Below are 13,077 nucleotides of genomic sequence, written 5' to 3'. Positions count from 1 at the left end.
TCCATCCATGCCTCGCTCCTTCCCTCCAGCCTCCATCACTGACAATTGTAATTGTATTTTTAGAGGGACAATCTCAAATTGTCCCTGCAATTTATGTACTTCATGTCTTCAAGTTTACTCTAAATAAACTTGAAGACATATGAAGTCCATAAATTCAACTAAGATCTTTCATCTTCGCATAATGTTGGTTGGAAATAGTCAGCGTCTAAATAAGCTGTTTCCTCTGTCTTCCCGGTAATGTTGAATTATACAATATGCTTCTAATCTAATGATGTGATACAGAACGATTGCCAATCGTCTATCTATGTTTCATCAGAAGCCTTGTAGTGGCTCATTCTCCCTGCTAGGAAACAGGGACTGTGTCCCAAATGACACCCTGTTCATTATTTAGTGAACCAATTTTGACCAGGATCTATAGTGATCTGGTCAAAAGTAGTGCACTATATAGGGAATAGGGTGCCAGTTAGGATTGTCAGGCAGTAAGTCACCTCTACCGACTAATGAACAGATGTGCACTGCATCTCCAGTTCCCATGCAGTGTTGTGCCAGTGCTGCAGTGCAGTAAAGATCACTGCAGTGGTGCTCCTCTCCTAGTACTAGTGATCTGTTATCTGCAATGGACAGCTCTATAACAACTTCTCCGACTCTATAATTCTGCCAAGATAGTTTACTTTTGATTCAGAGCAAAGCTACTTGCTGAGTTGGGCCCCAATTGAGTTCCTGGCAGCAGGTTGTATGTCTAGGATCAATCATTCACATCCTCCACCACAGATTGGGACGATATGGGGAAGTTTTAATCAAAGGATCCTGGACATAAAGAGTCAGAGCCCCAGAGGTGTGGACTGTGGAGTAGTCTAGGCTACCTGGAGCATCACATTAAAGCTAGTCTTTTTTACCTCTCTAAACCAGGAACTTATTTCCTTATTCTTTTATTCTCTGTTTTGACATCTTTTCCCTTGTCTGGTTGGAGAGAGAGGCGCTGGAGTCAGGAGCCCTTGTTGTGCAGACTCATCCCAAGTCACTTGTTCATTACTCAACCTGTGGTTATTGATGTCTTAGTAGATAAGACAAGAGGTTCCTTACCAAATAGGCTTTTGATTGTGAAGTTATAGGACAAGAGATGCATGCTTAGCAAAAGATCATAGTAGAAATGATATCTCCCGCTCACACAATATTACCTCAGCCTGCTTAGCAGAAGATGCCTGTCTGACCGTATGTGAAGTTATATAAAGAGAGGTGCACACTCAGCCAAAGACTATCTGACAGTGATAGTGAGAGTTAGTTTCCTTCTTTCAGCGTGTTCTACTTCCTTCTTCTACAGGAAACTAACAGAATGTGTTAAACGTTTATCTCACCTCCACATCCAGGCTTTCTCTCACCTCCAGGCTTTCATTTATAAACACATCACTCTATCTGCTGTTCATTTTACACTATAGTATCTGTTAACCTACGCTGGTAGATTCCAAAAGCTAAATGATAGTGACCGCAAACTATACTATTGGTTGAATAGTAATGGTTCCATACTGTAGAGGTCAACTGTTAACCGGTTTAAACGACTGGGGGATAAAATTACTTATTTTCAACCATACTCTACACCCAAAATTGCTTTTATCGTAACGAGACACTTGACCTACACTGTGATGTTCCTTTTGGATGACACTCTGACCTGTGACCTCTAACCTGTTCTTCCAGGAAGGACCAGAACCTGCTGTCAACAGTGAACTGCTGGTACCTCGTTCTGAACCAGACGAGGAGAGAGAGCAGAGACCATGCTACCCTCAGCGACCTCTACAACAATAACGTCATTGTCCGCCTAGCACACGTCGGAGAGGATGTCATCAGACTCTTCAAGAAGGTCAGGAAAGAATGTTTGTTTACTTGAAATTGAAAATTTGACATGCTGCTGACAACTTTTAGTAGAGTGCTACTGCATAACAAATTTAAGATTTGTTTAAAGAGTTCCCACAGTTATAATAGTGTCGGTAGGGCAATTAATTTGCCATCCACTGCCCCCCCCGCACACGCGTGCGCATACACACACACACACACAAACTTTGAGACCTGATAACTGAGGGCCTGGCTGGCTATACCCCCACTGTGTTGTCGTCTGGCTGGGCTAGCATCAATCTGCTTTACATCTGAAGGTCAGACCTACAGCTGGGAGATCAGCCATATGTGCTACCTCTTCATCTTCCCCACCTTCATATACCTTTCCTTCCCTTTCTCTGTATCACCAGCTTCTTCATCCGTGTCTTCCTTCTCCAGCTTCTCCTCCTCCACCTTCTCCAGCTTCTCCTCCTCCACCTTCTCCTTCTCCAGCTTCTCCTCCTCCACCTTATCCTTCTCCAGCTTCTCCTCCTCCACCTTCTCCTTCTCCAGCTTCTCCTCCTCCACCTACTCCTTCTCCAGCTTCTCCTCCTCCACCTTCTCCTCTGTACCACGTGTGCCTGTCCATTTACTGTATGTTACCAAATGTTCTTATTTCTTAAGTGGTAAACAAACTACATGGTTTCAACATAGAAGATGGTCTCATTCTCAGAGTAAATTGTAATCTCAGTATCTGTCCTGTAATTTCCATATCCCTAAATGACAGAAGGATATATTGGTGCATGAATTGTCCCTGTTAATCAATGCAACTGTTTTATTTCAATGTCAAATCTTTTCTGTTTAACAATAAGGTACCTTACTGTGATTGTTTTTAATTAAAAAGATTTAAACAAATTAAAAACAATAGCTTCTTGTCAAAGAGTAATTACTCAAACTAGGACTGTCTGGGAGTGGTCTGTGTGGGAGCGGAGGTTTGGAACTCTCTTTATTATTGGTTGATTAACTAATTTTAGGCGGTCTTTTCAAACGGCTCTTACACTAAAAGGGCATTGTCATTTTCACAATTTCACAGTATTATTCCAACCTCATTGTGTGGAAATACATATAGAACACAGAAAAATCTAATTTCTTGACTGTACTGGGCATTTAAGTGTACACATTAGACCAATCAGAGCTATAAAGCATGCTGAGAAAGAGAGGCAGAGGGCACAGCAGAAAGTGGCCATGGTTCAGGGACTACAGTATGATGGAACGGTCTGCTGGGGAAAGCACAGATCAGTATTGATCCACAGAAACCGGGTGGAGTCTCACATTATTTATGTCGTCTTGGGATGGATATGCTGTCAGGGGTGAGCTGTGATGAGGCTGGGTTACTGTTGCCTGGTGGACTGGGTTTGGCTGAGCTGCCTGGTGGGCTGAGCTGCCGAGAGGTGGCTGAGTAACTGCCTGCTGAAAAATGATCAAATGTCTTCCTCAGCAAAAGGTTTCAAGGAGTGGCGTAAAGTTTGTTACATTGCCTAGGCTGATAGCAGTACCACCATCTGCTTTATGTGACATATACACACACACCATTGCATTTCAATGTAGAAGCAAATGTTGTGCAACATGAATAACTAACCTAAAAATAGGGCTTCTGCTAATGAATTAACCATTTAAGTTGTCCTTATAGATGTAAATGTAGTGGTGTTGCCATAGCAGCACCTATCTCTCAGAGGAAAGTTCAGCTGCTGGGCCTAACAACAATGACAACCATGGCCGTAATTCTCATGTTATGGGTTAGATAGAAGGATCTATGTGCATTGTATTTGGGCTGAGGGAAAGGAGCACTGTCTCTGAGGGCAAGAATGATTCCATAATGGTTGAATAGGTACCATGTGTCTGGAGTTAGAGCTGATAGATGGGAATTACTATTCTGTTACACTGTCTTTACTGATTTATATTTATACTGTTAATATGAATTTATACTGTATTCTTAGAGATTGAAAGTAGTGTTGAGTTTAGGCTCTTTGTGTATGAGAAGTTGAATTATCTAGTGGACTGTAGGAGACTAGGAATGTGTACTCCCATACCTCAAGGCCAGACTGATAAGAAGACCTGTGAAAGGCACCTAGGAGTGTGAAGGTTCTGGACTCTGGACGCTGATACATGATAACCAACATGAAGAACATACTCAGTTCCTGCAGAGACTGATTGTTCATCCTAGACGAAGAAGTTGGAAACTGGGGCCTAGTCGGAAGTTATAAATATATGTGCTTGTGACCTGTATGTGTGCTTTTTGCAGCTGCGACAATCTACAGTAGCTTAGAGTCTATGTGGATTATTGTACCAGAAATTAGAACCTAACACTACTTTTACAGGATTTCTTAAACTACTCTGTTCTAGCTGCCTTCCGTACCCTCTCATTGTTGGCAGTACATTCTATCACTGTCCATCACAGACACTCCGCTCCTGCGAGTTACAGTAACTGTGTTGGAATCGTGAATGTGTGATTTTAATATGGTCAGTAGGAGACATTAGAAATGTCTATTCTTAGCTGCCTGCATGTACACTGCATAGTATTCTATAAGGCCTTTTTACAAATAGAGGGAAACAACATTTCACACTGTTCAGTCATCTCTCAGAAACAGACACACCCAAGGGAAACACATGTCTCCCATACAGACACATACCCAAGGGAAACACATGTCTCCCATACAGACACATACCCAAGGGAAACACATATCTCCCATACAGACACATACCCAAGGGAAACACACATACAGACACACCCAAGGGAAACACATATCTCCCATACAGATACATACCCAAGGGAAACACATGTCTCCCATACAGACACATACCCAAGGGAAACACATATCTCCCATACAGACACATACCCAAGGGAAACACATATCTCCCATACAGACACATACCCAAGGGAAACACAAATCTCCCATACAGACACATACCCAAGGGAAACACAAATCTTCCATACAGATACATACCCAAGGGAAACACATGTCTCCCATACAGACACATACCCAAGGGAAACACATATCTCCCATACAGACACATACCCAAGGGAAACACATGTCTCCCATACAGACACATACCCAAGGGAAACACATATCTCCCATACAGACACATACCCAAGGGAAACACATATCTCCCATACAGACACATACCCAAGGGAAACACATATCTCCCATACAGACACATACCCAAGGGAAACGGATGTATTCATGCCTCAGTGAAGCAAAGCCAGGTCTGTTCAAGATATTCTTCCAGTCACCTGTGAGATTTATTCACATGCCTTTTGTTCCTGTTTTTTGTCCCAGAGCAAAGAAATCGGGGTGCAGATGCACGAGGAGTTAGTGAAAGTCACGAACGAGCTCTACACTGTGAGTAAACAACAACAACATTTAATTCTCTCTCTTTCTCAATCTCTTTCTTTTTTTCTCTCTCTCCTTCTCCCCCAATCTGTCTGTATTGTTCATCATCTCTCCTTTCATCCACTCCCCATGTTTGTTAGTTTGCCTGAAGCTAACAGGCTAACTCCATTTGGCTAGGCCGACCTCAGACCCTCTCAGACTCTCTGCTCTGTAGTGTCTGGATAGAACAGGACCTGCCCAGAGCAGAATAGCTTTATAAGCAATCAGAAGGTAGCCTAGCGGTTAGGAGCGTTGGGCCAGTAACTGAAAAGTCGCTGGTTTGAATCACCGAGCCTTTGTGCCCTAGAGCAAGGCAGTTAACCCCCAACAACAACTGCTCCCTGGGTGCTGATGATGTTAATTTAACACAGCCCCAACTCCTCTCTGATTCAGAAAGTTAGGTTATATGGGGAAGACAAATTTGTGCAACTGACTAGGTATCTCCCTTACAGCCTTGCTACACAGGTCATTTGGTTCTACACCGGAGGACATGATTTGTTTTTTTACTCCCGCCGTGAGAGAAGTTGCAGTTGAAGGAGAAACTCTATATGCCTTGGCTCTGCTCCAAGCCGACTCACTTCCATTACAGTGGAGGGCTGCTTACTGCCAAGGTGTCACACCATCGTCACATAGTCACATATTCAGCACATGCTACACAAAATCAAACACAGATCTGCCATTAAAGTTAATAGTCATCCTTCTGTCGATACATTGACTGTGTACATACATAGAAGAGTATGCATACACACACATGCACACACACACACAATAACGTATGCTTGAACACACTCACACAAGCCTGTCTTTGATGCGTTAACATCAACGCTCCCACGCCACCTAACCATCCACACCAACCACATTGAACCTTCAAAGCCTACCCTTTCTCGCTTTCATGATTTCATGTCAGTATATATACGACTCTATTTCCATTTACCCCCCCCCCCCCCCCACCACCACACTCCCTTCCTGCCCGTTCACTGTCACACATCGTAATGCCCCAGGTTATGTTTCTGTTAGATTTTTTTTGTGTGTGTGGGTGGGTGTGTATCTGTGTGTGTGTGTGTGTGTGTGTGTGCTTGTGACAAGAAGGTGCTCATTTGTGAAATGTGATGCCTATGTTTGCAATAACAATACAGACAAACAATGAGCAGTGAGCACATGCAGAGCAACATAGGACATGAAACATGTAGCAAGCAGGCAGACAGAGCAATAGCACAAAAAGCATTGATTGATTCAATGGTTGTAAAGATGGGGAGAGGTCTGTCCGTGAAAGAGATGTTCTGCTTTTTTGACACCACACTCCACAAAGCAAGTCCTTTTGGCTTTAGTTTTTATCTTATCTTAATTATTGTCCAGTCATATGGCCAGGTGCTGCAAAGAAAGGCCTTTGTTAAGCAGCAGCTGGCCCAGAACATAGAGGCACATTTTTGTTCTTCATTGTAATCAGTTAATTCATTTACCTTTATTTAACTAGGCAAGTCAGTTAAGAACAAATTCTTATTTTCAATGACAGCCTAGGGGTTGAGGGGCAGAACTACAGATTTCTACCTTGTCAGCTTGGGGATTTGAACATGAAACCTTTCGGTTACTAGTCCAAAGCTCTACCCACTAGGCTACCCTGCCGGCCCAATAATATACATGCCAGTCTCTCTTGGCTAAGAGTTGAAGAAAGACTGACTGCATCCCTTCTTGTTTTTATAAGAAACAATGTGCACCATCACACTGTGCAGCAGGCATTGCTACATGAAACCCATTTAAATACATGTAAATACTGTCACTTAAAATACATGGCTTAATGGCCACAAGAGAATGATTCTGCATGAAATACAGCATACTATATTATGATGCAGATGTTAATTTATTGGCTTTCTAAACAGCTTTCTCTCTGTATGTCTCATACTGAAACGTTCACATACACGCAGTAGGTGACATTATCCATAACTAGTACTTGTACAGTGCTTTCAGAAAGTATTCACATCCCTTGGCTCTTTACAAATGTTGTTGATTTTTTTTGGGTCACTGGCCTACACACAATACTCCATAATGTCAAAGTGGAATTATTTTCAGAACATTGTTAACAAATTAATTAAAAATGAAAAGCTGAAATGTCTTCAGTCAATAAGTATTGCACTTTGTTATGGCAAGCCTAAATAAGTTCAGGAGTAAAAATTTGCTGAACAAGTCACATAAGTTGCATGGACTGTGTGCAATAATAGTGTATAACATGATTTTGGAATGACCACCTCATGTTTGTACCCTACACATACAATTATCTTCAAGGTCCCTCAGTCATGCGGTGAATTCAAACACATATTCAATCACAAAGGTTTTCCAATGCCTTGGAAAGAAGGGCACTTATTGGTAGATGGTTAAAAAAAAGCAGACATTGAATATCTCTTTGACTTTGAGCATGGTGAAGTTATTAATTACACTTTGGATGGTGTATCAATACATCCCAGTCACTACAAAGATACGTGTCCTCCCTAACTCAGTTGCCGGAGATTGAGGAAACCACTCCGGGATTTCACCATGAGGCCAATGTTGACTTTAAAACAGTTACAGAGTTTAAGGTCTGTGATAGGAGAAAACTGGATGGATCAAGCCCAAATCTACACTGGAGTTGTGTCAAGTTCTGACCTTAGTTCTTTTGTTATGTCTTTGTTTTAGTATGGTCAGGGCGTGAGTTGAGTGGGTTGTCTATGTTCCTTTTTCTATGTTTTGGGATTTCTGTGTTTGGCCTGGTATGGTTCTCAAACAGAGGCAGCTGTTTATCGTTGTCCCTGATTGAGAACCATATTTAGGTAGCCTGGTTTCACTTTTGAGTGGTGGGTGATTATTTTCCGTGTTAGTGTTTTTTACCACACGGGACCGTTTCGTTTGTTTCACTTTGTTATTTTGTATTTTTGTAGTGTTCAGTTTTTCTTATTGAAATGGACACATACCACTTTGCAAATTGGTCTGACCTTTCCTACTCCTCCTCAGAAGAGGAGGAGAACCGTTACATAAGAACCCACCACCAAAGGACCAAGCAGCGTGGCAACGGGCAGCAGCAGCAGCAATCTCAAGACTCGTGGACATGGGAGGAGATCCTGGACGGCAAAGGACCCTGGGCTCAGGCTGGGGAATATCACCACCCCAAGGCAGAGCTGGAGGCAGCGAGAGCTGAGCGGCGGTGGTATGAGGAGGCAGCACGGCAGTGCGGCTGGAAGCCCGAGAAGCAGCACCAAAAATGTATTGCGGGTGGCACACGGGGAGTGTGGCGAAGTCAGGTAGGAGACCTGCGCCAACTCCCCATGCTTACCGTGGAGAGAGGGGGACCGGGCAGGCATCATCTTATGCCGTGAGGCGCACGGTAACCCCGGTGCGCAGGCATAGCCCGGTGCGATACATAGCAGCGCCTCGTATCGGCCGGGCTAGAATGGGCATCGAGCCAGGTGCCATGAAGCCGGCTCAGTACATCTGGTCTCCAGTGCGTCTCCTTGGGCCGGTACATCTGGTCTCCAGTGCGTCTCCTTGGGCCGGGGTACATGGCACCAGCCTTACAAATGGTGTCCCCGGTTCGCCAGCACAGCCCAGTGCGGGCTATTCCACCTCGCCGCACTGGCCTGGCTACGCATTCAGCATTCAGCCAGGTAGGGTTGGGCAGGCTCGGTGCTCGAGACCTGCAGTGCGCCTCCACGGTCCGGTCTATCCGGTGCCGCCTCCACACACCAGCCCTCCGGTGGCAGCCCCCCGCACCAGGCTGTCTCTCCGTCTCCTCCCTACAGGTGCTCCCGCCTGTCCAGTGCTGCCAGAGTCTTCCTCATGCCCAGCGCTCCCGGAGTCTCCCGCCTGTCCGGAGCTCCTGGAGTCTCCCGCCTGTCCGGAGCTGCCGGAGTCTCCCACCTGTCCGGAGTTGCCGTAGTCTCCCGCCTGTCCGGAGTTGCCGGAGTCTCCCGCCTGTCCGGAGCTGCCGGAGTCTCCCTCCTGTCCGGAGCTGCCGGAGTCTCCCTCCTGTCCGGAGCTGCCGGAGTCTCCCTCCTGTCCGGAGCTGCCGGAGTCTCCCGCCTGTCCGGAGCTGCCGGAGTCTCCCGCCTGTCCGGAGCTGCCGGAGTCTCCCGCCTGTCCGGAGCTGCCGGAGTCTCCCTCCTGTCCGGTGCTGCCGGAATCTCCTGTCTGTCCGGTGCTGCCGGAATCTCCCGTCCATTCGGGACCCGTGGCTTGGATTCCCAGTCCGAGGTTGGCGGCGAGGGTCGCCGCATTAAAGAGGCCACGGAGGCGGGTAGAGAGGTCCGTGTTAGTGTTTGTTACCACACAGGACCGTTTCGTTTGTTTCACTTTGTTATTTAGTATTTTTGTAGTGTTCAGTTTTTCTTATTAAAATGGACACATACCACGCTGCAAATTGGTCCGACCTCTCCTACTCCTCCTCAGAAGAGGAGGAGAACCGTTACAAGTTGCTTACCAAGAAGAGTGGCCGAGTTACAGTTCTGAAAATCTGTGACCTGGAAATAGTTATCCAATTTGACAGAGCTTGGAGAATTTTGAAAAGAATAATGGACAGATGTTGCACAAGCCAGGTGTGGAAAGCTCTTAGAGACTTACCCAGAGATACTCACAGCTGTCATCGCTGCCAAAGCTGCTTCTACAAAGTATTGACTCAAGGGTGTGAATATTTACGTAAAATCGATATTTCTGTATTTGTACATGTTTTATGCAATGTATTGATGTATTATGCACAATGTGAGAGCTTTGCATTAACATGTCTCCAGCCTTTTCTGGCTTCCAGTCAGAATCAAGGATTTGACACCCAGCAGCAGTCAGAGGAAAAATGAAAGGTTCTCTATTACATAGCTAGAGGAAAGGTTCTCTTTAACAACCAGTACTATGTGAGTACCTAACAGCTTGTGCCATAAGCGCATCTGAAGTATCCTATAAGTATAACTGTAGAACCTTTTTTTTTCGAGTGTAGACTAGAGGAATGGTTCTCTCTATCTCAACTAGAGGAAAGGTTCTCTGTAACGTAACTAGAGGAAAGGTTCTCTGGCTATGACAGACTTCCTGTTGATTGATTTCACTTGCTCTTTCCTCACATGTATTACTTAAATCAGAGTTGTTAGGAGACCTGTAAGAAATAGGATGATATAGTTGCGTGTGAAGGGAAAGGAAATCAAGAGAGGTAACCTAGTTTTAGCACTCAGTCATACATCCACAACATATCTGACAGTAGCTGTCTTTCTGTGTTCTTATTCAGTGTACAATATACAGGTGGATTTATATGCTGAATCTTCTTTAGATATCCATGTCTAACCAATCTTCCATTAACATTAACGTGATTGAATGGGATCTTAAGCACTTTTTCACAACATATTGTACATATTAAAATTCATAACATATCATACGAATTGCAGCGAAAATTATTATAATTATTTTTAGAAAGAACATGTGCAGTTACATATCATGAAATGGATGACGCCATACACAATTGTGCACAATTTTCTGGGACCTACTTGCGCTACTTTCAAACTACTGGCGGAAATTATAAATTCTACAAAATATTCACGCTTATCGTGAGTTTGGTGTTTATTGTGTGGTTACTCCATTGAGATAGGGAGTTTCCCTCATGACCAATGTAAACGTCTAGACCCAGAACCTTCTGGTGAACTTAGTGTGCATGTAGTTAACTTTAATGTATATTTTGTATGTATGTTTTCTGTCCTGAGCAGGTGATGAAGACATACCACATGTACCACACAGAGAGCATCAGTGCAGAGAGCAAGTTGAAGGAGGCGGAGAAACAGGGAGAAAAGCAGATCGGCAAGGCCAATGATGTCAGCACCAGCCTCCTGCGCCATGACGACCGCCAACAGCGACGCAGCTCCGTCAAGAAGATAGAGAAGATGAAGGAGAAGGTGTGTCTTGGGCTTGTGTGTGTATGTGTCCAAATGTATGTAAAAGCTCAGAGAACTTGGATGCATTAGCCTTTGAAATGTATAAGTTAATGTATACACTAATGAGCAAAAATATTAAGTGGTTTTGTTGCCATGGTAAGACTAGACCTCTATTGTCTCATATGGCACATGCACATTTTTTTTAATAAAATTAGACTTCTTTAAATGGAACAAACTGTATTACATCTTTAGTATAGAAATCCATTTAAAGAGACATCGATATTCTATGGTATACTGACGGATGACTCGCTCTCTCTCTGTCTCTCCGTCTGTCTGTCTTTGTCTCTCTCCCTCTTCTCTCCCTTTCCTCAGAGACAGGCCAAGTACTCTGAAAACAAGCTGAAGTGCACTAAAGCACGGAATGACTATTTGTTGAACCTGGTGGCAACCAATGCTCTGGTGGCCAAATATTACATCTACGATGTCTCTGACATGATAGACGTGAGTGGTACAGTACATGCTGATTCTAACAAAGTGAGAATATTAGATACACAGGAAAAATGCATCCATTTGATACACAAAAGATCAGTAGCATCTTGTAACACATTAGCACCTTGTAACACATTATTCTAAGTTACCGTTCAATTGATTGCAATGAAAAATAAATACAGTAGTTTAATCAATTAAAGCATAGTAGCATCTTATAACACATCATCTCTCCCCATTGGTCTGTAACTAACATTAAGGATTCCCAATGGTGGTAATGCTGTCCATGCCTCTCCCCAGTGCTGTGACCTGGGTTACCATGCCAGCCTGGCACGGACCCTGAGGACCTACCTGTCTGCAGAGTACAGCCTGGAGACATCCCGCCACGAGGGGCTGGACCAGCTGGAGGGTGCCGTGGATGCCATGGATGTCAGGGGTGACAAACACAGGGTCATGGACATGCACAGCCAGATCTTCTGCCCGCCCGCCCGCTTCGACTACCAGCCACACATGGGCGACGAGGTGAGGGAGAGGTGATTGGAGGGGTGATTGTGCCTCCCACTATGTCTGTGTTTCCTCTGTCTGGTCCTGTGTGGCTTGCATCAGCAATGCCAGCATCTTTGGGTCAGTTCCTTTCTGGCATCCCAAACAAACACTACTGTAAATTCTCAATCTCTTTCTCTCTCTCTCTCTCTCTCTCACTCACTCACTCACTCACTCACTCACTCACTCACTCACTCACTCACTCACTCACTCACTCACTCACTCACTCTCACTACTAGGTGTGTCAGGTGAGTGCCCAGCAGCCGGTGCAGACAGAGCTCCTGATGCGTCACCACCAGCTCCAGTCCCGCCTGGCCACACTCAAGATCGAGAACGAGGAGGTGAGCTCTAAAACCCTGGCCCTAACCCAAAACCTGTCTCATTATCAGTCAGTGAACTCACCACCTAGGCCATGTTCAGTAGGTAAAATTGTGGAACATTTGCGGTCTGCCTGCATGCCTGCCTCCCTCTGCTGCTTCACCATATCGCTCCTACGAATATGGAGGTGCTCTGTTCATTCAGCCACTTCCTCTGTATCTCTCACATGGACAGAACACTATTTATATTTATATTTATCTTCACACACGCAACCAGATGTCCCCTACCAGGCTTACTGAACTTTACATTATATATATTAGGCAAGTGATTGGTGTCTGTGCAGAATCCATACTAGTATATGGGTAATTCCATGAAACGAGTACCTTTTGCGTCCCTTTGATATTTTAAGTTGTCACGCCCTGGCCTTAGTTATCTTTGTTTTCTTTATTATTTTGGTTAGGTCAGGGTGTGACATGGGGGATTTATGTGTTTTGTATGTTTATGGGGCTGTCTCCTTTCTAGGTCGTTTGTATGTCTATGGTTGCCTAGATTGGTTCTCAATTAGAGGCAGCTGTCTATTGTTGTCTCTGATTGGGAACCATATTTCAGCAGCCATATTCTGT

At 44.5% G+C, this 13,077-nt stretch overlaps 1 protein-coding gene across 3 annotated transcripts in view; it reads left to right on the top strand.

Annotated features, from left to right (window-relative positions):
- The window catches only part of LOC139413697 (SLIT-ROBO Rho GTPase-activating protein 3-like), a 73,276-nt gene that overhangs the window by 23,617 nt on the left and 36,582 nt on the right, over positions 1 to 13,077 (top strand). For all 3 annotated transcript variants that reach the window (XM_071161372.1, XM_071161371.1, XM_071161369.1), the window contains exons 3-8: positions 1,693 to 1,855; positions 5,145 to 5,207; positions 10,943 to 11,128; positions 11,480 to 11,608; positions 11,894 to 12,115; positions 12,376 to 12,477. In XM_071161372.1, coding sequence (XP_071017473.1) covers positions 1,693 to 1,855; positions 5,145 to 5,207; positions 10,943 to 11,128; positions 11,480 to 11,608; positions 11,894 to 12,115; positions 12,376 to 12,477 — 865 coding nt within the window. The remainder of the gene's footprint in view (positions 1 to 1,692; positions 1,856 to 5,144; positions 5,208 to 10,942; positions 11,129 to 11,479; positions 11,609 to 11,893; positions 12,116 to 12,375; positions 12,478 to 13,077) is intronic.

The sequence above is a fragment of the Oncorhynchus clarkii genome, chromosome 7 (genome assembly GCF_045791955.1).
Source record: "Oncorhynchus clarkii lewisi isolate Uvic-CL-2024 chromosome 7, UVic_Ocla_1.0, whole genome shotgun sequence".
In the NCBI taxonomy this organism is placed as follows: Eukaryota; Metazoa; Chordata; class Actinopteri; order Salmoniformes; family Salmonidae; genus Oncorhynchus; species Oncorhynchus clarkii.
Note: the sequence above shows the minus strand (reverse complement) of the source record. Positions and strands in the feature narration are given on the sequence as shown.